This window comes from Leucoraja erinacea, chromosome 8 (genome assembly GCF_028641065.1).
Source record: "Leucoraja erinacea ecotype New England chromosome 8, Leri_hhj_1, whole genome shotgun sequence".
In the NCBI taxonomy this organism is placed as follows: Eukaryota; Metazoa; Chordata; class Chondrichthyes; order Rajiformes; family Rajidae; genus Leucoraja; species Leucoraja erinaceus.
In genome coordinates, this window is record NC_073384.1 from 57682680 (window position 1) to 57705347 (window position 22668).

The 22668-nt window shown below is 46.1% G+C and overlaps 1 protein-coding gene across 1 annotated transcript in view; it reads right to left on the reverse strand.

Annotated features, from left to right (window-relative positions):
- vash2 (vasohibin 2) overlaps positions 1 to 22181 on the reverse strand; it is a 108132-nt gene extending 85951 nt beyond the window's left edge. The window contains exon 1 of the mRNA XM_055639764.1: positions 21694 to 22181. Coding sequence (XP_055495739.1) covers positions 21694 to 21984 — 291 coding nt within the window. The 5' untranslated portion in view covers positions 21985 to 22181. The remainder of the gene's footprint in view (positions 1 to 21693) is intronic.
- Positions 22182 to 22668: the final 487 nt, after the last annotated feature.

The window sequence follows — 22668 nt, forward strand, 5'->3', positions numbered from 1 at the left end:
AGATGAGGAAGTGAGGAATACAAAGCAAGATCCCAGAGAGCCTCTTTGAAGTTGTGCTGCTGAATGCTGTTGAAGGCTTAACTTGTAAAATGAAAACACATTGACCTAACAATTGATCTGTGGAACATCCAAAGTTCAGCAAACCACAGACTCAAAGGTCACGTTAACTAGTTTTGCACAAATTCTAAGTGAGTTAATACCAGTCATTAATAGGTAATGGGCATGTTTGGTGCAATAATTCAGTGCATAACAAGGCTGCAGCTTCGACCCGTCCTCGCGGCCTACCAGCGGGCCTGGAGCGGCGTTTCCTGTCGGGGCCCGCCCAGAACCTCGGCTTCGGCGACGGCACAGCGCTGGAGCGCTATTGTGGAGTGGGCGATGCCTTGCCCGGGTCGCCGCGCTGGAGCTCCGGTGAGCTGAGACCGCCGGGAACAACATCTCGGAGCTGCGGGACTGTGGAGCGACCAGCTGCGGGCGGCGGCGCCGAACATTACACCGGGAGCCTAGGATCTCTAGATGAGATCGCCAGTTGTGGAGCTCCAACCGGCGCGGCCTTGTCGGCTTCGGAAGCCGCGGCCTCCAGTACGGAGGCGGCCGTTCCAGGGTTCCCAGATCGCTGAGAGGACTCTCCCGACGCCGGAGCACCACCACCCGGCGAGAACGGCCAGGAACATCGGGCCTCCATAGAGGCAACTGTGGAGGCCTCAATAGGCCCGACTATGGGTGAACTGGGGTTGGGGACTGGACTTTGTGCCTTCCCTCATGGTGGGAGCCATTGTGGGGGGATGTTCTTTGTGTTTAAGACTCTCATTGGTGTTATGTCAGTATTCTTTTGTGTACTGCAAAATGGCAAAAAGCAATTCACTTCACTACACCTCGTAGTGTATGTGAATGTGACCAATAAAATACCTTTGTTACCTTTGATGTTTATTTGGCATCTATTTTTTGCTTCTGGCACTTTTATCTACGCTGCTCTGAACCACCACAGGCGCTGTTCACTCACAAAGGAAACAACTCTTACATAACAATGAAGGTTCAAGTTAAAAGTTATGCAGATGTATACACAAATGGCTCTTGCAGGCTCTGGCAGAGTATAATTCAGCTCACCACCAAACACACTTTAAACATCGCGGCCCCAACTGGTAAAACACTCACTTCACTACCAGGCAATTTCAACACATTTCCTCTCAAAGATTAATTGGTCAGACATTTCGGAAGATACTATGCAAAAAGAGAAGTGGTTCATCAATTCAACAGGTCAAGAGTTGATTAACAGACAGGAGAAATAAATGAACTAAACCAATTGGCAGAGGGGTGCCCTTTATCAGCACTTTCTGAGCAACATCTATGCATCCGTGACCTTTGGAAACCACAAACGCCTTCAATGCTGCACCTCCACATTCTCTGAACCCTTACTGGATGTCTCTGCAGATGTATGCCACACTGTTCTGCTCACTCTACATTACATGGGGTTTTTTAAATGACATCTGCCGAGTGGAATATCTTCCTTTTTTAATAAATGCATATTTTTGCATTCTTGCCTTGAAGGGATGTTTGCCTGCAGTGTAAGGTGTCAAGACGTATGGGCTTTTAGAAGAAGGCCCTCCGTTCAGTTCCTGACAATTTCCTGCCGTATGCACAGTTTGCAAAGTGGCTGCTACCAGACTGAATAAATCTGACCTCTGATGAACAGATCCTTCAAATTTGTGAACCCCCAATTACAGGCTTACCTACAGCCTTGACAGATTGTCAGGATTGAGGGCCTGAGCTATAAGGAGATGTTGAGCAGGCTGGGGAGTTATTCCTAGGGAGTACAGGAGGATGTGGTGTGTTTTTGTGTGTAGTGTTTGTTTTATAGTATGTGTATATATATATATATATATATATATATATATATATATATATATGTATATGTGTGTGTATATATATACTGTGTCATATATATGTATATGTGTGTACAATATATATGTGTGTGTATATGTCATATATATATCATGTGTGTATATATATCATATATATATATGTGTATATGTGTGTGTGTATATATGTATATATATGTGTGTGTATATATATATATATATATATATATATATATATATCGTATATATATATATATATATATATATATATATTGAACTTTTTTTTCTCTCGCTCATTTATCATATTGTTTACAATGTGCTATGTTTACATATTCTGTTGTGCTGCAGCAAGTAATAATTTCATTGTTCTAGCTGGGACATATGACAATAAAACACTCTTGACTTGATCTTACAGAGGTGTATGAAATCATGAAGGGAATATATATGGTGAATGCACCCAGAGTAGTAGAGTGGAAGGACCAGAGGACATAGGTTTAAAGTGAGCGGGGAAAGATTTAATAGGAACCTGAGGGGCAACTTTTTTTTAATGCAAAGAGTGGTGGGTATATGGACGAACTGCTGGAGGAGGTAGATACATGGATAGGTTAAGTTGGGAGCGTTGCGGGCCAAATGCGGGCAGTGTAGATGGGGCATATTCATCAGCATGGGCAAGTTGGGCTTTAATTTAGAGATACAGCATGGAAACAGGCCCTTCGGCCCACCGGGTCCGCACCGACCAGCAATCCCCGCATATTAACACCATCCTACACCCACTAGGGACAATTTTTACATTTACCAAGCCAATTAACCCACAAACCTGTACATCTTTGGAGTGTGGGAGGAAACAGAAGATCTTGGAGAAAACCCTCGCAGGTCACAGGGAGAACGTACAAACTCCGTACAGACAGCACCCGTAGTCGGGATCGAACCCGGGTCTCCGGCGCTGCAGTCGTTCTAAGGCAGCAACTCTACCACTGCGCCATTGTGATTCTATGACTCTCTATGACTTTATAACTTAAGAATATATCAATTGATTTTTCCAGCTTCTGAGCGATTACAAATAATCCATTAGAGTCAACTGTTTCATTTCTAGGTAGATTGCAATTTGCTCGCGGTGGTACTGATACTTCCTCTAGGATTGGTGCTGTAAACGTCTCTCCCCTTAGTGATCAATAGAACAGTGCAACATCTTTCTTTTATTCTCGACAGCGCTTCCTCACGCCGTACAGTTTTTAAAAGTGGTACGAACCAAAATAACATAAGCCACAAATAAAAATAGAAAACATTGGAAACATTCAGCAGGTCAGGCAGTATATGTGGAAAGAGAAAAAGAGTGAATGTTTCGGGTTGAACTACACCTGTTTGGGAAAGAGGAGGGGTGGGAAAGACAAGAAAGGATTGAACTCAATTCCCCTGAAGGTAAAACAAGAGAGTGCTAAAGGAAAACAAATTACATTCCAACACGCTGCATCATTTAGCGAAGTGTTCACTTAGTTAAAAGTGCTCACATAATTATATAGATGCACAAACAGGATGAACGCTGAGAATGTTGCACAATTAAAAGGAATAGTCAGAAAAAACAGATGTTTCTCCGTTCGCATCCTGCCAAACCTGATATTATGATTTTGGCATCTAAAGTAGGATTGACCAGTCTACACTACATTACTTCAATTTCTCATGGAGTTCAATCACAGGTTACTTCACAGGCTTTTATTGATCTGTAATAGCTAAACATTTATCCAGATATCAACGCATTTGCTTCTTTGTCCTCCAATACAAAAGCCCAAATTAATGTTCAATGTAATGTGAATGAATAAATCCATCATCTAAAATACTGCAGATACTGGGTCGAGACTCTTCTTTAGGGTCTCGACCCGAAACGTCACCCATTATTTCTCTCCAGAGATGCTGCCTGTCCCGCTGAGTTACTCCAGCTTTTTGTGTCTATCTTCGGTTTAAACCAGCATCTGCAGTTCCTTCCTACACATCCCTTGCTCTGCCTCCCCCTAGTCACAACAGAGACAGAGTCCCCTAGTCCTTACCTTCCAACCCATCAGCCATCGCATACAACACATAATCCTCTGAAATTTCTGCAACCTCCAACGGGATCCCACCACTTACCACTTTTTCCCATCTACACTACTTTCTGCCTTCCAGAGACCGTTCCCTCCGCAACTCCCTGGTTAACTCATCCCTTCCTGCCCAAACTACCCCCTCCCCAGGTACCTTCCCCTGCAACCGCAGAAGATGCAACACCTGTCGCTGTACCTCCTCCTTTGACTATCCAAGGACCTTCAGGTTAGGCAGAGGTTCACTTGCACCTCCTCCAACCTCATCTACTGTATCCATTGTTCAAGATGTGGAGTCTTATACATCGGCGACACCAAACGCAGACTGGGCGATCGTTTCACGGAACACCTTCGCTCCGCCCGTGTGAACCAACCTGATCTCCCGGTTGCTGGACACTTTAATTCTCCTTCCCATTCCTACACAGACCTTCCTGTCCTAGGTCTCCTCCATTGTCGGAGTGAGGCTAAACGCAAATTGGAGGAACAGCATCTCATATTTCGCTTGGGCAGTTTACAGCCCAGTGGTATGAATATTGAATTCTCTCACTTCAGGTAGCCCCGGCATTCCCTCTCTCTCTATCCCTCCCCCACCCGTCGCACTAGCTTCTCATTTGCACCCTATAAACAGCTAACAATGGCCCGTTTCCTTTATCATCATTACATTTTTGCATATCTTTCATCCATTGTTCTATATCTCTCCACATCACCATCTATATCTCTCGTTTCCCTTATCCCTAACCAGTCTGAAGCAAAGATTCTATAGATCAAGATAGACCACTGCTGCTACATGCAATGGGCTGACGTGTACTACGCAACGGAGCGGAACGTGGGTCTTTTTTGCATCCATTTCCGTAACCGGACCCGACCCGACCCGGCTCGCAGTGTAATCAACGTTGCGGGGGAACAGTTTGTGTTAATAAATTAAAATTCTGAAAATGAGGAGAAGATTTTTACCAAATAACTTTTATTTTTACGAGGATGTTTCCGTAACCGGCTTCCGTCTCCGCACTATTATCCTATGGGATCTTTGGTGCGGAGACGGAAGCCGGTTACGGAAATGGGGCCGAAAATTACCCATGAATCTGCCCATGACTGTACTACGTCTTTTTCGTCGAGAGGACTATCTTGCTTGCTATAGGATCTTTGGTTTGAAGAAGGGTCTCGACTCGAAACTTCACCCATTCCTTCTCTCCAGAGATGCTGCCTGTCCCGCTGAGTTACTCCAGCTTTTTGTGTCTATCTTTGGTTTAAACCAGCATCGGCAGTTTCTTCCTACACATCCTGCTAATCTCTTCTGACTCGTATTGCTGCACATGCAGGCAGTGTTTGTTCAGTATCATTCCTCCCTGTTGACACACCAAACATAAATTCTCATTTGATAAAAAGCTCACAAAATGTCCAAGCTTCAGATATATTCTTGTGCAACTAATTTGCATAACTCAACTTCCATTCTTGGTTGCAGGGGGGGAATAAAAACCTTCATCTTCAGTTGCCTTTTCCTCTGTTGCTGACAACAGTAACTTCATCAAGATTACCTAGATTCAGCAGACAGTCCAAATAAGTTGGAAAAGAAAAGCTGGTTAATAAAAGAGTGAATTCATAATGGAAACCCTGCATACAGGTGATCATTAGGATAAATACCACGGACATGTATCTGCATGAGTTAAGAGAAGGGCTGTAAAAAGCCAGGTGCTCGTACTAACAATAGGAATGCTTTAAAAAAAAAATCAAACAAGACTAGAAAACGTGATAAATCGTCGCTAAAAATGCAAAAGAAAATAATTGGCCCACATTTTGTTGGGAATCGCCTGCTGTTCAGAAATGAACCAAGAGCATTTCTCAGGGTCAAAAGCTGATAAGCTTCAGGACTCCCATGTCACCATGAGGTTTGCTTAACCCAGGTGTTTTTTTACATGCCTCTGTTTTTCTCTCAATCTCTCTAACTTCCCTCATCATCAGCCATGGCAACCTTGGCTTCTGTCCTATCCATCCCTCCCCCACTCAATACTAACTTGCTTTCTCACTTTTCCCAATTCCAATGAAGAGCTTTCAGTCAGAAACATTAACTCTTGTGCTACTTCCACAGTTGATGCCTGACTTGCTGAATGTTTTCAATATTTTTTCTTTTATTGGTGGCTTACACAATAATCTTATATTACTAAATCTCTGTTCTTGACCGCTTATGGCCTTCTGTGCTGCGACTTCCGAGAGAACGCCGCCACCTACGGCCGTCATTTTTGGCCACCTTGCTCAGAGCCCCCCTCCGCCGCACGCGTGCCGAGGATTTTTCCCGTCAATGAAAAATTACGGAGATATTAATGTTTTTACAAAATTCCCCATTCTCTCTGCTGCCCTTGCTGGAGGGAGGGAGGGGGAGGGACTATAAAACCAGGACGTTTTTCGTTGTCTCTGTACTGTACACTGACAATCTTATATATATAAAACTCAAATCAGTCCGCCTGCCGCCGTACGGCGTCCGCCGCGTTTCTTCCTTTGACGCTCCGCAACTCCGAAACCGGACGCAGGATCGCCGACGTCTTTTCCATTTCGGTAGAGATTTCGCTTTTCTTTCTAAGTATCCGCTCCTCGTTACATTTCGTCGTGTTTAAGTACGCTTTTTTAATCAAATCCTACACCCCCCCCCCCCCCCCCCCCCCCACCTCAATATTTCAAAAAAAAAAAAACTGGATTCTAACCCACACAAGCAGCTCCCTGTGAACGTTCCATCGTGTGATGTCACAATGCCCGATGCTCACAGATGGCCAATCGGAATGGATTCATTTACATATGCCTTTGCAGGAGCCCAGCCCATGGTGAACATTCCATCGTGTGATGTCACAATGCCCAATGCTCAAATACATTGTTGCCATAGAGAACGCTCAGCGATTATTCAAATTCTTCACTAACTGTCATTTCTAATTTTGCTTGTGAAGTGAAAAGTCCTGAATTGCATTTGTCTGATGCAGGAAGATTGTTCCAGATGTTGGGGAAGTCCAGGACACGCGGGACACAGTTTAAGGATAAAGGGGAAATCCTTTAGTACTGAGATGAGGGAAACTTTTTTCACACAGATAGTGGTGAGTCTCTGGAACTCTCTGCCACAGAAGGTAGTGGAGGCCGGTTCATTGGCTATATTTAAGAGGGAGTTAGATGTGGCCCTTGTGGCTAAAGGGATCAGCGGGTATGGAGAGCGGGGGAGCTGTGAGGGGGATGCTAGGAGACTGCAAGGTGACTTGGATAGGTTGGGTGAGTGAGCAAATGTTTGGCAGATGCAGTATAATGTGGATAAATGTGAGGTTATCCATTTTGGTGGCAAAAACGGGAAAGCAGACTATTATCTAAATGGTGGCCGATTGGGAAAGGGGGAGATGCAGCGAGACCTGGGTGTCATGGTACACCAGTCATTGAAGGTAGGCATGCAGGTGCAGCAGGCAGTAAAGAAAGCGAATGGTATGTTGGCTTTCATTGCAAAAGGATTTGAGTATAGGAGCAGGGAGGTTCTACTGCAGTTGTACAGGGTCTTGGTGAGACCACACCTGGAGTATTGCGTACAGTTTTGGTCTCCAAATCTGAGGAAGGACATTATTGCCATAGAGGGAGTGCAGAGACGGTTCACCAGACTGATTCCTGGGATGTCAGGACTGTCTTATGAAGAAAGACTGGATAGACTTGGTTTATACTCTCTAGAATTTAGGAGACTGAGAGGGGATCTTATAGAAACTTACAAAATTCTTAAGGGGTTGGACAGGCTAGATGCAGGAAGATTGTTCCCGATGTTGGGGAAGTCCAGGACAAGGGGTCACAGCTTAAGGATAAGGGGGAAATCCTTTAAAACCGAGATGAGAAGAACTTTTTTCACACAGAGAGTGGTGAATCTCTGGCACTCTCTGCCACAGAGGGTAGTTGAGGCCAGTTCATTGGCTATATTTAAGAGGGAGTTAGATGTGGCCCTTGTGGCTAAGGGGATCAGGGGGTATGGAGAGAAGGCAGGTACGGGATACTGAGTTGGATGATCAGCCATGATCATATTGAATGGCGGTGCAGGCTCGAAGGGCCGAATGGCCTACTCCTGCACCTAAATTCTATGTTTCTATGTTTCTATCAGCCGTGATCATATTGAATGGAGAATGGTGCAGGCTCGAAGGGCCGAATGGCCTACTACTGCACTTGATTTCTATGTTTCTATGTGTCCCTCTCCTCACCCCTCTCCCTCTGCCACACATCTCTCTCCCCCACCCCCCTTCCCTCTCTACCACCACCCCCACCCTCTCTACCACCACCCCCTTCCCCCTACCCCTCTGTCCCTCTTCTACCACTCCCGCTACCCCTCTACCCCTCCCTCCCTCCCCACTCTTCCACTTCTCTCCCACTCTCTCCTCCCCCACTCCTCATCCCTCTCCCATCCCTCTCTCTCCCACCCCCTTCCCTCTCTACCCCACCCCCTACCTTCTCTCCCCCCATACCCTTCCCCTATCCCTCTGTCCCTCTTCCATCACTCCCGCTACCCCTCTCCTCCTCCCTCCCCACTCTTTCCCCTCCTTCCCCCCACCCCTCTCCCCATCCCCCTTCCCCCAAAGCTCTCTCCCCATCCCTCACCCCCTACCCCGCTCTCCTTTCCCTCCCAAATCTATCCCGTTTCCTCCTCCTCCCCTCTTCTCACCCCCCCCGCAAACGCCGTTGGGGAAACAGACCATAGAGGGAGTACAGAGAAGGTTCAACAGACTGATTCCTGGGATGTCAGGACTTTCAAATGAAGAAAGACTGGATAGACTTGGCTTGTACTCGCTAGAGTTTAGAAGATTGAGGGGGGATCTTATAGAAACTTACAAAATTCTTAAGGGGTTGGACAGGCTAGATGCAGGAAGATTGTTCCAGATGTTGGGGAAGTCCAGAACAGGGGGTCACAGTTTAAGGATAAGGGGGAAATCCTTTATGACCGAGATGAGAAAAAACATTTCTCACACAGAGAGTGGTGAATCTCTGGAACTCTCTGCCACAGAGGGTAGTTGAGGCAAGTTCATTGGCTATATTTAAGAGGGAGTTAGATGTGGCCCTTGTGGCTAAAGGGAACAGGGGGTATGGAGAGAAGGCAGGTACAGGATACTGAGTTGGATGATCATCCTTGATCATATTGAATGGTGGTGCAGGCTCGAAGGGCCGAATGGCCTACTACTGCACTTAATTTCTATGTTTCCCTCTCCTCACCCCTCTCCCTCTCCTCACCCCTCTCCCTCTCCCTCACCCCCTTCCCTCTCTACCCCACCCCCTTCCCTCTCTCCATCCGCCCCCTTCCCCCTACCCCTCCTCCTCCCTCTCCCTTCCCACTCTTTCCCGTCTCTCCCTCCTCCCCTCCCCCACATCTCTCTCCCCATCCCCCTCTCTCACCCCCTACCCCGCTCTCCTTTCCCTCCTGGAGCGCAGAAGGTTAAGGGGGAACTTGATAGAGGTCTTTAAAATGATGAGAGGGATAGACAGAGTTGATGTGGATCAGCTTTTCCCTTTGAGAATAGGGAAGATTCAAACAAGAGAGACATGACTTCAGAATTAAGGGACAGAAGTTTAGGGGTAATATGAGGGGGAACTTCTTTACTCAGAGAGTGGTAGCGGTGTGGAATGAGCTTCCAGTGGAAGTGGTGGAGGCAGGTTCGTTGGTATCATTTAAAAATAAATTGGATAGGCATATGGATGAGAAGGGAATGGAGGGTTATGGTATGAGTGCAGGCGGGTTGGACTAAGGGGAAAAAGTTGTTCGGCACGGACTTGTAGGGCCGAGATGGCCTGTTTCCGTGCTGTAATTGTTATATGGTTATATGGTTATATTTAGAGCAACTCCAAAATGAGGACAGGGTTGTGTTCACACATGCCCTTCCTTATGTCAATCCCCAATTATTTTGTCTTGCTGTTTGGCAAACACATTTTCAGGACACATCCAGAGACTCCATCAGGGCTGGAGAGTTACCCTAACCTACCAACGAGATGGATGGGACATAGCCAGTACGGGATGGGCAGAATGCCTTGATGGAACTTTGTTTGCTTGTTACAAATGGTCGTAGAATGCATTGAACTCTTTCAATAATGATGCATTGTTGCGAGAGATTGCACCAGTTTTTGTTTGATTGAATCGGCCCTCTAGCTTGTTCTAAAAATCTCTCTTGACATATTTGATGGCCTCAGAGGGAGCATACATGTCCTTCTTGTATGGTATGGGGGCCACCCTTCATGAAACCCCTGATCTGGTCTTTATAAGAGAGTCTCCCTGTTCATCCAAGGTTTATCTTTGTCAGCATTAAATCTGAACATGAATAAATTTATTCCTTTACTTGTAAATAGTTCAAGATAAACCATGCTCATTGTCCATAAAATTATGTTAGCTCCCCCACCCACAATTTTACTAAAGCCAATTAACTTCCAAACCTGCACGTCTTTCGAGTATGGGGGAAACCAGAGCACCTGGAGAAAACCTACGCAGGTCATGGGGAGAATGTGCAAACTCCATACAGACAGCAACCAAAGTCAGGATGGAACCCAGGTCTCTGGCGCTGTAACGCAGCAACTCTACCGCAGCACCCTCATGCCACTGCTTTACATTGTTAGTTGCTCATTGTCTTAAACAAGGACATGTCCTCAGGGCAGGAAAGGAATGTGCAGTGCAGGAGGAAAGTTGCACATGTCCTGATACAAATAAGTTTTGTTTTAGTTTAGAGATACACCATGGCCCACTGAGCCCATGCTGACCGTTAATCACACATTCACACTAGTTCTATGTTATTCCACTTTCACATCCCTTCTTGACACTTTAAGGGCAATTTCCAGAGCAATATTAACCTACAAACCCATACATCTTTGGCGTGTGGGATGAAACCCTAGCATCCAGAGGAAACCCACATGGACAATTTGCAAACTCTATACAGATAGCAGCCAAGATTAAGATTGAACCTGGATCTGCAATTGTGAGGCATCTGTCATGTTTCCTCCCTCCTCCTCTCCCCTCCCTCCCCTCTTCCTCACCCACCCCCCCCCCCCCCCTCCCCCCACCTGTGAGTTTGGGGGTGGTTAATTTGAGTGTGATGCCGCAGCCCCTCCCCCCCCACCCCCCCCCCCCCCCCCCCCCCCCCCGCAAACGCTGTTGGGGGAAAACAGACCCAACGGGTCTGCACTTGGTCTAGTGACAATTAAAATTGAATCTGAATCTGAATCTGAAGTGGTGTGCCTCAATCAGTCTCTCATCAAGATGGAGCTCTGTCAATTAGTCTCTGTCACTCTGAGCTCTGAATGACACTGAACAAATTTCCTCACACCTGTGAGCAAGTACCCTTAAGGTGGTTTGAAAATGAAAATATGGTTAGTTTGAAATAAAAAAGCACTGCCTGCAAATGGTTGTTTGGGGGGTTTGGGTTGAAGTAAAAAGGCACTCTCTCTCTCTCTCTCTCCACTCTCTCTCTCCCTATCCCTCTCTCTTTCTCTCTCCCTCTCCCCCCCTCTCCTCTCCATCTTCTCTCCCCCCTCTCTCTCTCTCTCTCTCTCCCTCCTCTCTCTCTCCCCCCCTCACCCTCCCCCTCTCTCCCCCTCTCTCCTCACCCCCTCCCCCTTCTCTCTCTCTCCTTTCCGTAAACCCCCTACCCTCCACACCCCCTACCCTCTTCCCTCCACCCCCGCGCTCCCTACCTCTCCCCCCCTCCTTCCTTCCCCCTCTCTCCTCTCCATCCCCCTCTCTCTCCCCTCCTCCATCCTCTCCCCCACCCTCCCTCCCCTAAATCCCCTCCCCTCCACACCCCCTACCCTCTTCCCTCCACCCTCCCCCCTCCTTGATATAATATCAAGGGGGGTAATTAGCATTAGTGCGGGGGTGGGGGGGAGATAGTTAGTGTGTGTGACGCTGCATGCCGCCTTCCCCCCCCCCCACACACAACCGCACGTTGGGGGAACAGACCTAACGGGTCTGCGCTTGGTCTAGTATTATATAATACTGAGAACTTGAGAAACTGTACCACATGACCAGCCACCCTCCAGGATAGAAACAAAATGTTATTGTGTCCCATTAGTCACAAGGGGAAAGAATCTTACCAAACCATAAACCTCTCAGATGCAACCCTGTATTAGAAGTATTAGAACCATCGCAACCAATCGAGAAACAAAACAGTTGACTCTTATCAATAGTTTTATTCACTCAGAAGCAGGGAGAATCATTTGATACATTCATAAGATCAAGAGTATTTCATTGTCCTACGTCCCGAAATGGACCCTGAACCTGGACATTGCAGTTGTGTAGGAAGGAACTGCAGATGCTGGTTTAAACCGAAGATAGACACAAAATGCTGAGTAACTCAGCGGGACAGGCAGCATCTCTGGAGAGAAGGAATGGGTAACACTGAAGAAGGGTATTAACCCCAAAATGTTACCACTCCTTTTCCCCAGAGATGTTGCCTGACCCGCTGTTACTCCAGCATATTGTGTCTATCTATGGGCATTTACAGTTTTCAATCGCCTATACCTTCTTACCTTAACAAGGCTGTTGGCATATAATTGGACGACTCATTCATCAGAGAGTAGATGTGTACAATTTGGGAGCCCTGCTCAAGGAGTGGTTGGAACAGAGTTAACAAGAGCTATCCAAAGCCATACATCTCCAGAGATGCTGCCTGGCCCGCTGAGTCACTCCAGCATTTTGCGTCTGCCATACACAAAATATTGGGTGACCAACATAAAGGCAAGATAAAGGCAGAACAGGGAGAATACAGCCAAAGTCATTTTGTTGTTGTAAGCGTGTTGTAAGGTGACAACATGAGCAGCTGGAAATACCTGTCCTGTGTTTGGGAGAACAAATGCATAATGCAAACTAGAAACATTATTTTGGCAAATAGTGCACAAGATCACAGAGTCCACAGATGTGCAGCAATGGAGACGTAAGGGCCCGTCCCACGGGCATGCGACTCCATGCGGCAAGCGTGACCTGATGTGGTCGCTTGAGCCGTACGGCCTTGCAGGGCCGGTGCCACTCCGATTGCCGGCGCCGTATGGAGTTGTGCGGAGCTGGTCCCGACATCGCGCGGGGCTCCAAAAAACTGAACGCATTCAAATATTCTGCGCAGCAATGGCCCGCCGGCCCGCAGCCGCATTGAGGCCGTACGTCACGCGTGAACTTCCCGCGGACTTCGCTCGCACTTCATATCACTCACTTGACCTCCGCGCGGCCCCCGCTTCTGGTTAGGTCGTGCTTGCCGCATGCAGGCGCATGCTGGTGGGACCGGCCCTTTAGTTAGCGCTTGCCGCATGGAATCGCATGGGACAGGCCCTTTAGAGTACCCGTAGAATGCCTGGAGCAAAGGTAGATCCTTTCACTGGAACACCCACCAGAAATTCTAATGCCAAGCTGCTGTTGCAAGGACACTCAGTGGCCTTTCATTCGTCCAAACTCCCACGAATCTTACTCAAACTCTCGACATAAGGGAACCCTCTCATTCCACAGATCAATCTGTACCTTGCAGGCTCCAATATAAATAAATCCTTGTTTAGGTGCAGAGACCAAAACTTCACAGACCACTCAATGTGTGGTCTGTACTATTTCATCACGGCTTACATATTTTTGTACTTCACCCCCACATGCTACAAAAGCCATCTGGCAATTTGTCTTCTCGACTGCTTGCTGCACCTCCATTTACTTTCTTCATCTCCTGAATTATCTCTTTGTGCCACGGTATTTATTGATTCCTCGCCATTTACAAGAGTTCTATTTATACTAATGAGTTCATTGCCATGCATTTTCCCACATGATCCTTTATCTGCCACCTTCCAGTCCACTTCCTGAATCTGCCCGTCTCCTTTTCCCCCTGTACACATCCTCCGCCTTCTTCTGAAGTTCATTTGATTTCTGGATTTGTTTCATACACACAGTTGGATGTATTATGGTCTGCCTTTTTATCCAGGTCATATAAATTGAGAATAACTGAAGCATCATAATCGGCCCCTGTGGTAAAAAGGCCCATCAATTTGAATATTACACCATTTCTTTCTACCGTTTTCTTTTAACCTGTCTTTTAACCTCTCTGCGATCCATGCTAATGCGTTACCTCAGAAGTGACCTGGATCCACTTCAAGTGCACCCTTCTCCCACTATCCCAACTTCCACCGGGACAATTCCATCACACAGGAATGTCAGAGGCAGTAGACAGTAGTGGACCATGTCCGTTCCATCACAGGCACAGCCCTCCCCTTCACTCAAAGCATCTTCACCAGGTGCTCCCTCAAGATGTTGTCATCTATCTGGGCAGCATGGTGGCACAGCGGTAGAGCTACTGCCTTACAGCGCCAGAGACCCGGGATGTTTCGGGTCGAGACCTTTCTTCAGTCTGATCAAAGTCTGAAGAACAGTCTCGATCTGAACCGTCACCCATTCCTTCTCTCCAGACATGCTGCCTGCCCCACTGAGTTACTCCAGCATTTTGTATCTATCTTCTGTTTAAACCAGCTTCTACAGTTCCTTCCTACACATTGAAGAAGGCCAAGTCATTAATAACTATTACCATTAAAACATTTCGATGCATTCTATCACAAGCACTTCCGTTGTTTTACACATCCCTCCTGCACCTTCCCTCCTACTGATAAAGTACTTGCATCTTGCTCCTTCCCAATTCTGACAGTCACAGACCTGGACTCTTGAATGCGTCTCTTTTTACTGGTGCTGCATGAACAGCTGAGTTTTTCAGCAAGTCATGTGGAAGCTAACATTTAGCTTTAAGGTGATTTTGCCAAGGGATAGCTATGGAAGAGTAACAATCAGTACACAAAACAGTGATCTGCAACAATTCGCAACCTTTTTCTTAATAAAAGCATCCTAAGTAACCACAATGAAGCGAAAAATGAAGCAAATATTTACAAAAAACTTCAGGTCTTCAACCTGAACCATTACCTCAAATTATCCTCCCACAAATGAACCCTGGCCTGTTAACTAGTTCCAGCATTTTCTATTTTTGTTCAAGGGAATATTGTCAAGCTCAGAGAATGGACAAGAAGGTGGTGGATGTAATTATCATGTGGAAACATTGTAACGTTATCCCCATTTACACACACAAAACAGACAGAGTTATATTTAAGGTGCACAAAAATACTGGAGAAACTCAGCGGGTGCAGCAGCATCTATGGAGCGAAGGAAATAGGCCATTTTTTGTGTACCTTCGATTTTCCAGCATCTGCAGTTCCTTCTTAAACAGAGTTACATTTAAAGTGATAATAAATCAGGTTGATGTTCAAAGGGAGTTAGGGGATACGTGGAGAAGGCAGGAACGGGGTACTGATTGGGGATGATCAGCCATGATCACATTGAATGGCGGTGCTGGTTCGAAGGGCCAAATGGCCTACTCCTGCACCTATTGTCTATTGTCTATTGAGTCAGGTATTTTTGTGGGGGGGGGGGAAACAAAGTACTGGAGCAACTCAGCGGGTCAGGCAGCATCACTGGAGGACATGGATAGGCAATGATTTGGTTGGGACCCTTCTTCACATTGACTACAGTGGGGGGGGGGGAGGAGAAAGCTGAAACAGTTGGGGGTGGGGAAGTGATAGGTGGAGATAGGTAGAGGAGGGAGTTTGATTGGTAAATGGGTGGGCAAGAGCCAGAGATGGAAAGACTAATGGGTGCAAGATAAGGAGAGAAATTAAGCCAGAGAAAGACACACAAGTGGAAGAGCACAGGGTAGAGGAAGGGGGAAGGGGGGTGGGATAGTGGGAGAAATGGCTGTACAGCCGGATGGGGCACAGGGACAAAGCCAACATCTCAATGCAGCAAGCAATTAGGATGGCAAACGACAATTTGACAATCACTTCAAGAGGATTTAAATACAGTAATTAAAATTATACAAGGGCTGGTGAGTGTGCACACAGAACATTATGTATAGCTTTGGACTCCTTGCCTAAATAAAAAAGATGTACCTGTACTTGCTACATAATTGACTTCACTGGTTTGCTCCATGAGGAAAGATTGAGTAGGCCAGGCCTGAACTTTCTAGATAGACACAAAAAGCTGGAGTAACTCAATGGGTCAGGCAGCATAGGTGAAGTTTCGGGTCTTCAGAATCTGAAGAAGGGGCTCGACCCGAAACTTCACCTATTCCTATTCTCCAGAGATGCTGCCTGACCCGTTGAGTTACTGCAACTTTTTGAGTCTATCTTCAGTGTAAACCAGCATCTGCAATTCCTTCCTACACATACTGAATTTTCCAGAGTTTGCAAGAATGAGAGGAACCCTCATTGAAGGTTAAATGATCCCTACAGGGCTTGACAGACTGGAAGCCAAGAGGAAGTATCAAGGATCAGGGGGTTACAGTCTCAGAACAAGGGTTGAGCCTTTTAAAACTGGATCAAGAAAAATTTCATCAACGAGTTTATTGAAAACAGAGATCAGTAGATTTCTGGATATGAAGGAAATTGAGGAAAGGTGATAGTGCAGGAAAATAGTGCAGAGGTAGAAAATTAGCCCGGATTCTGATGAACGATGGAGCAGTCTTGAAGGACTAATGGGCCTCCTACTGTTCCTTGTTTTACGTTCTCACATTATGTATTCCTGCGTGTTCCTGACAAGACATTATTTGTTGTCACACCCATCTGTTTCTCTCCTTTATTACTCTAATTTACATTTGCTATCTTCCAATCAGTTTCAGAACCTCGGGAAATTTGGGAGATTATCTCTAAACCTTTTAAAACTCTGGGGTGAAAGTGAACAGTTCCACAGGATTTGTTCCATTTTTTGGTTCCCTTAATTTCTCCAGCAATTTCTCATTAATAACAACATTGAGTGTGAATTCCTTAGTTCCAGACCATTTTTACAAGAATCAATGCAATCTTCTGCCGTGACAATGGATAGAAAACTCTGGTCAATGCTTCAGCCAGTTAGGCTCCCGACCCGAAATGTCACCTATCCATGTTCTTCAGAGACGTTTCCTGGCCCGCTAACTTTACTCCAGCACTTTGTATCATTATTTCCCAGTTAAATTTCACCAGGTTTGTGACCCCCATTTATTTTTGCTAGTCCCTTCCTTTCCAGATTTTGATTTTCCGTATTTCTTTCTAATTTACTCAGATGTCGATCTTCTTGCTGATCTCCTTCCTGAACCTGCCCGACATCCAGTCACAAGATGAACATTCCTCCAGTTGAATCTTTGGGATGCCTGTAACTCTAGTTTTTGCACCACACTACACACTTGTTCCACAGTTCAAAGAACAAGTTTGTAGTGTGGTACAAAATCTAAAGCTACGGGCTTCCCCAATATTCAACTGGAGGAATGTTCATCTTGTTACTGGATGTAGGAGAGTTTCAGGTAACCTTCAGCCTTGCCATTCATCTGGGTAGCACTACAGGTTTCTTCTTTTACTCTACCATTATCCTTAGTAGCCATGGAGGGAAAGCTTTTCATACGGATTTTATTTTTCAATTAACTACATATTGGTTGGCAATTTTGAAAGATTTTGTCAGATGCCTTCTGGAAAATCTTTGCAATGTGGAGTTACGGAACAAGCTTGTGGTGCACAATCTAGATGTACAGGCTTCCCAAATACTCAACTGGACAAATGTTCATCTTGTGACCGGTTGTAGGACATGAAGCCTGACAACAGTCCAGAGATCAAGTTGGTCGTTAAGTGTTATCAGGTTATGTGGAAGCTAACATTTTGCTTAAAGATGATTTTGCCAAGGGATAGCCATGGAAGAGTAACAATTAGTACACCAAAGAGAGACTTGCATTGATTCGCAACCTTTTTCATATAAAAACATCCCAAGTAACTACAGTGAAGTGAAAAATCAAGAAAATATTTACAGAACTTCAGGTCTTCAACCTGAAACATTACCTTAACTTATCCGCCCACAAATACAGCCTGGCCAGTTAAGTAGTTCCAGTATTTTGCTGATTTTACTACAATGCATTTTTAGCTAAGAATATTTGACACTGAGCCACAGACTTGTTTAATGGCCAAATATCTAAGAGCTTGGTTCAAGATTCAAGAGAGTTTATTGTCATGTGTCCCAGATAGGACAATGAAATTCTTGCTTTGCTTCAGCACAACAGAATATAGTAGGCATGAATACAGAACAGATCAGTGTGTCCATATACCATTATATAAATATATACACACAAATGGATAAATAAAAAGATAAAATACAAATAAACAGATAATGGGCTATTAATGTTCAGAGTTTTGTTTGAGTTGAGTTTAATAGCCTGATGGCTGTGGGGAAGTAGCTATTTCTGAACCTGGACGTTGCAGTCTTCAGGCTCCTGTACCTTCTACCTGAAGGAAGCGGGTAGATGAGTGTGTGGCCATGGATGGTGTGGGTCCTTGATGATGCTGCCAGCCTTTTTGAGACAGCAACTGCGATAGATCCATCCCTCGATGGTAGGGAGGTCAGAGCCAATGATGGACTGGGCAGTGTTTACTACTTTTTGTAATCTTTTCCGCACCTGGGAGCTCAAGTTGCTGAACCAAGTCACGATGCAACCGGTCACTATGCTTTATTCTTTATAATTGCATCGGTGTTCTCGGACCAGGAGAGATCTTCAGAGATGTGCACGCCCAGGAATTTGAAGCTCTTGACCCTTTCCACCATATTGACCCGTTGATATAAACGGGACAATGGGTCCCCATCCTACCCCTTCCAAAGTCCACAATCAGTTCCTTGGTTTTGCTGGTGTTGAGAGCCAGGTTATTGTGCTGGCACCATTTGGTCAGTCAGTAGATCTCTCTTCTATACTCTGACTCGTCCCCAACAGTGATATGTCCCACAACAGCGGTGTCGTCAGCGAACTTGATGATGGAGTTTGCACTATGACCAGCTACCCACTCATGAGTACAGCAGGGGGCTGAGCACGCATTGTGATTGAGGCCGACACATTTCCACCAATACGAACAGTCTGTGAATGAGGAAGTCGAGGATCAAATTGCAGAGGGATGCGCAGAGACCTAGTTCTGCGAGTTTGGTAACCAGCTTGGAGGGGATGATTGTATTAAATGGCGAGCTGTAATCAATAAATAACAGCCTGACATATGAGTTTTTGTTGTCCAAGTGGTTCAGAGCGGAGTGGAGAGCCAGCGGGATCGCATCCACCATTGATCCGTTGTGGCGGTAGGCGAACTGCAGTGGGTCCAGGTTTTTGTCGAGGTCGGAGTTGATTTGCGCCATGAACAACCTCTCAAAGCATTTCATCACCACCGACGTTAGTGCCACTGGTCGATAGTCATTGAGGTACATCACCTTGCTCTTGTTGGGCACTGGTATAATTGATGCCCTTTTAAAGCAGGTGGGGACCTCAGACCTCAGAAGTGAGAGGTTGAAAATGTCCGTAAAAACTCCAGCCAGTTGGTCCACACAGGTTTTTAGAACATGACCGGGTATTCCATCAGGTCCAGGCGCTTTTCGGGGGTTCACCCCTCTGAAGGATTTTCTGACGTCGGCCTCTGTGACTGTGACTGAAATACCATCACAGCGAATGGGGGCTCGAGAAGGCACATCAGTGTTCTCCCTATCAAAGCGTGCGTAAAATGCATTGAACTCGTCAGGGAGTGATGCTACACCGACATTTGAGCTACCTCCTGATCTCGCCTTGTAGGAGGCGACTGCATTCAGGTCCCGCCACAGCTGCCGAACATCTGTCTCATCCTCCAGCTTGAAGCAGAAGTCCCTTTTGGCCTTTTTGATGGCCTTACCAAGGTCGTATCTGGACTTCTTGTAGACCACTGTATCATCAGACATGAATGCCCGGTGTCTGGTCTTCAGAAGAGTGTGGATCTCAAAGTTCATCCAAGGTTTCTGATTGGGAAACACTCGGAAGGTTTTAGTAGGGATGTAGTCCTCCACACATTTCTTTATGAAGTCTGTAACGACTGTGGCATATTCGTTCAGGTCCGTTGCCGAGTCCCTGAACATTGTCAAGTCTACAGACTCCAAACAGTCCTGGAGTTGTTCCTCTGCCGTTCCCCCCCCCCCCCCCTCCCCCCCCCCGACCAGCGATTTTGAGGATTGGCTTGAAGAAGACAGAGTTAAGGGCCTGTCCCACTTGGACAACCTAATCCACGAGTTTAGAGGACCCTAGACGAATTGATAAAAATGTCACGGTCGTGTTGACTCGCCAAAGTAAAAGACCTCCTATGACCTCCTACGACTATGTCTACGACCTCCTATGACCCCCCTTGACCTCAGTCTTCTACACCTAAGACCAACTACGACTAGCTACTAGTGGAAAATGATCACATGATAAAATGATGTCATGTTTGCATTTTTTTTCTCGGGCCAGTTACCGACCTACGACTACCTACGACTACCATCACGACCTTCTACGAGTAAAAAGTATCATTTTTTTCCATGCTGACCTTTTTTTTTACTTGTGGACATTTTTTGTCAGGCTGGATAAAACGTTGCAACCTACTTGAGGCCACGAGTACGCGGAGACCACTCACGAGCATGAGGAGGAGTTACGAAGACCTCCTACGACCTCCTACAACCTCGTGGCGACCATGCTACGAGTATGAGTCAAGGGCAAACTCGGCAGAGGTCGTGAAAGTGGGACAGGGGCTTTAGGAAAGGGAATTTCAGAACTTAGCACTTCAGAACTACAAAGCTAAAGGCATTCCCACCAAAAGGACACTAATGACAAAAGGAGATGAGCAAGGAAGCAGAAGGTTTGGGGGAAGTGCTTTGAAAATGAAAGGGCTAGTGGGGTGAGAGACAGGAATGAGTGGGATGATTACTGTGGCAAAGCAAGGAGGGAAATAATTTCCACCCACTCCTCTGGACACAGCTGGTCCAAGCTCAGCAAATGCTATGCAGTACTAAATTGCCCTAATGGAATTTCATTTCTGGGGAGCTTTGAGTCTCTGCTGTTCCTATATTTATGGTTCATTTCAAATATAGTCAATAACAACCTGCACAGAACATAATGCAAAACAAATGGACAATATAACATCTGCAATGCAAAGCTTCACTCATCACATTCATTTTCATTAAAATCTGTCAATTCTAGTTAGAACATTTGAGAACATCGATTCTCAATTGATAACAATAGAATTTAATAACACATATATGTTTATTAACCACGGAGAGCATTTGTGCTTACTCAGCAGAGTAGGCAAGATAGATTTGTTAACCCCAGTTAAATTTGTATCAGATGAATATCACCACAAATTTATATGTTCAGATTATGCAAGGGGCAACCTAATCAGTATGATTTGTCAACCCAGCATTGTCAATTTATCAGTTTGACAGGTTTCACCTCTTAGTAACTGCATATACCTCGTTCACCATATTTTCTTGTACCAAGTACAATGCATGCTCTGCCAGGATAAATGTGGAATGTGAAATAACACCAAATGTTAATAAACTCTTGGAACAGCCACTCTGGTGAAAGTTCATGGACAATATTTTGATCTCCTCTCAAAATTGCCATACTGTGTTCTAACTTCACAAGTGGCTAGTATGGATATTCCAACTGAAAGAAAATGATGGAGAATGAACAAGAAAAACAAAGAAACCAGAAATATCAATGGCATCAGCAGCATCCATATAGAGATTGCCCGTGCTCCAGAGATAACCACAAATAAATGCATTGGTTTTCAATTTCTCATTGTAATTTATAATTTATAACAAATTAGGGTCCACCACTGATGTATTACATTTGTTTACCAAATCACATGCATATTTTCCCACATTACAAAATATTCAAATCGTTTACTATAACAGCCCTCATAAATACAATGAGATTGCCTGTCCAACCTCTCTGACTTACACGGGGTATAAATGCAGCTTTCCGTATACTCTCCGCCATCTCCTTCCCGCCAGGGTGTATTTTAGCCACATGCGTCCACATTCTTTGCCAAGTTCGTTCATCAATCGGGAAGCCACTTTTATTCACATAGAAAAGCACCCCTCCATCTTTTTCGTCTTCCTCGCCGGGACATTTGGCGACATTATTGCTGGGTGCTGTTGCCGGCTGTACACCACCTGCAGTCTTTGCAGCTTTAGATCTGCTTGGCTTGCCAATTTTACCACCGACGCTATGGCCATTGGCGCCTGTCATGTCGAGAGTCCCTCTGATTCCCCTATCCCTGCCCCCTGCCCCCCACCCCCTTGCTTTAATACTGAGCTCACCTACAGTGCATTGATTGCAGCGAGGTGATTGTAAGTGGTTGTTGGCAGGTTGCAGGGGGCTGAGAAGGGGCGAGTTGCCATCATTGCCCGCTGTGCTGCCGCTCTCTGCACTGCCTGTCTATTTTGTTACTCCGGTACCCGGCAAGCTTGGCTCGACCTTGTCCTCGCTCCCATTGGCCGGTCCGCGCCGGCGGTGGGCGGGGCCGTCGCTCACCCGCGCCCTCCCATTGGCTCCTGCCCTGAATGGAGGGCGGGGCTTGTCCTCAGACGCCGTCCTATTGGCCACCGCCTCGTTACAGGGCGGGGCTAACCGTGCATAAATCACCGTAAATTAGCATCTGCTTCCAGCCCCTCATCTGATGTCGCGGCGCACGGTCTGTCGGTGAGTGAGTGGGTGGGAGGCATCCTCGCCTCTCCTTGCAGGGTCCGCCTGCTTTCCTTGCATCGGCTGCTGCCACCGCCTGGCATCCATCCTCCTCAGTCAGGCAGCTGATTCCCTGCAGCCTCACATATACGTCTAAACAACGTCGTAGAAATCTTGCTGCAAATCCCTTCAGAGAGGGATAATGTTGCATTTTGTAAGGCGATGATTTAACCTGAATGAACAACGACG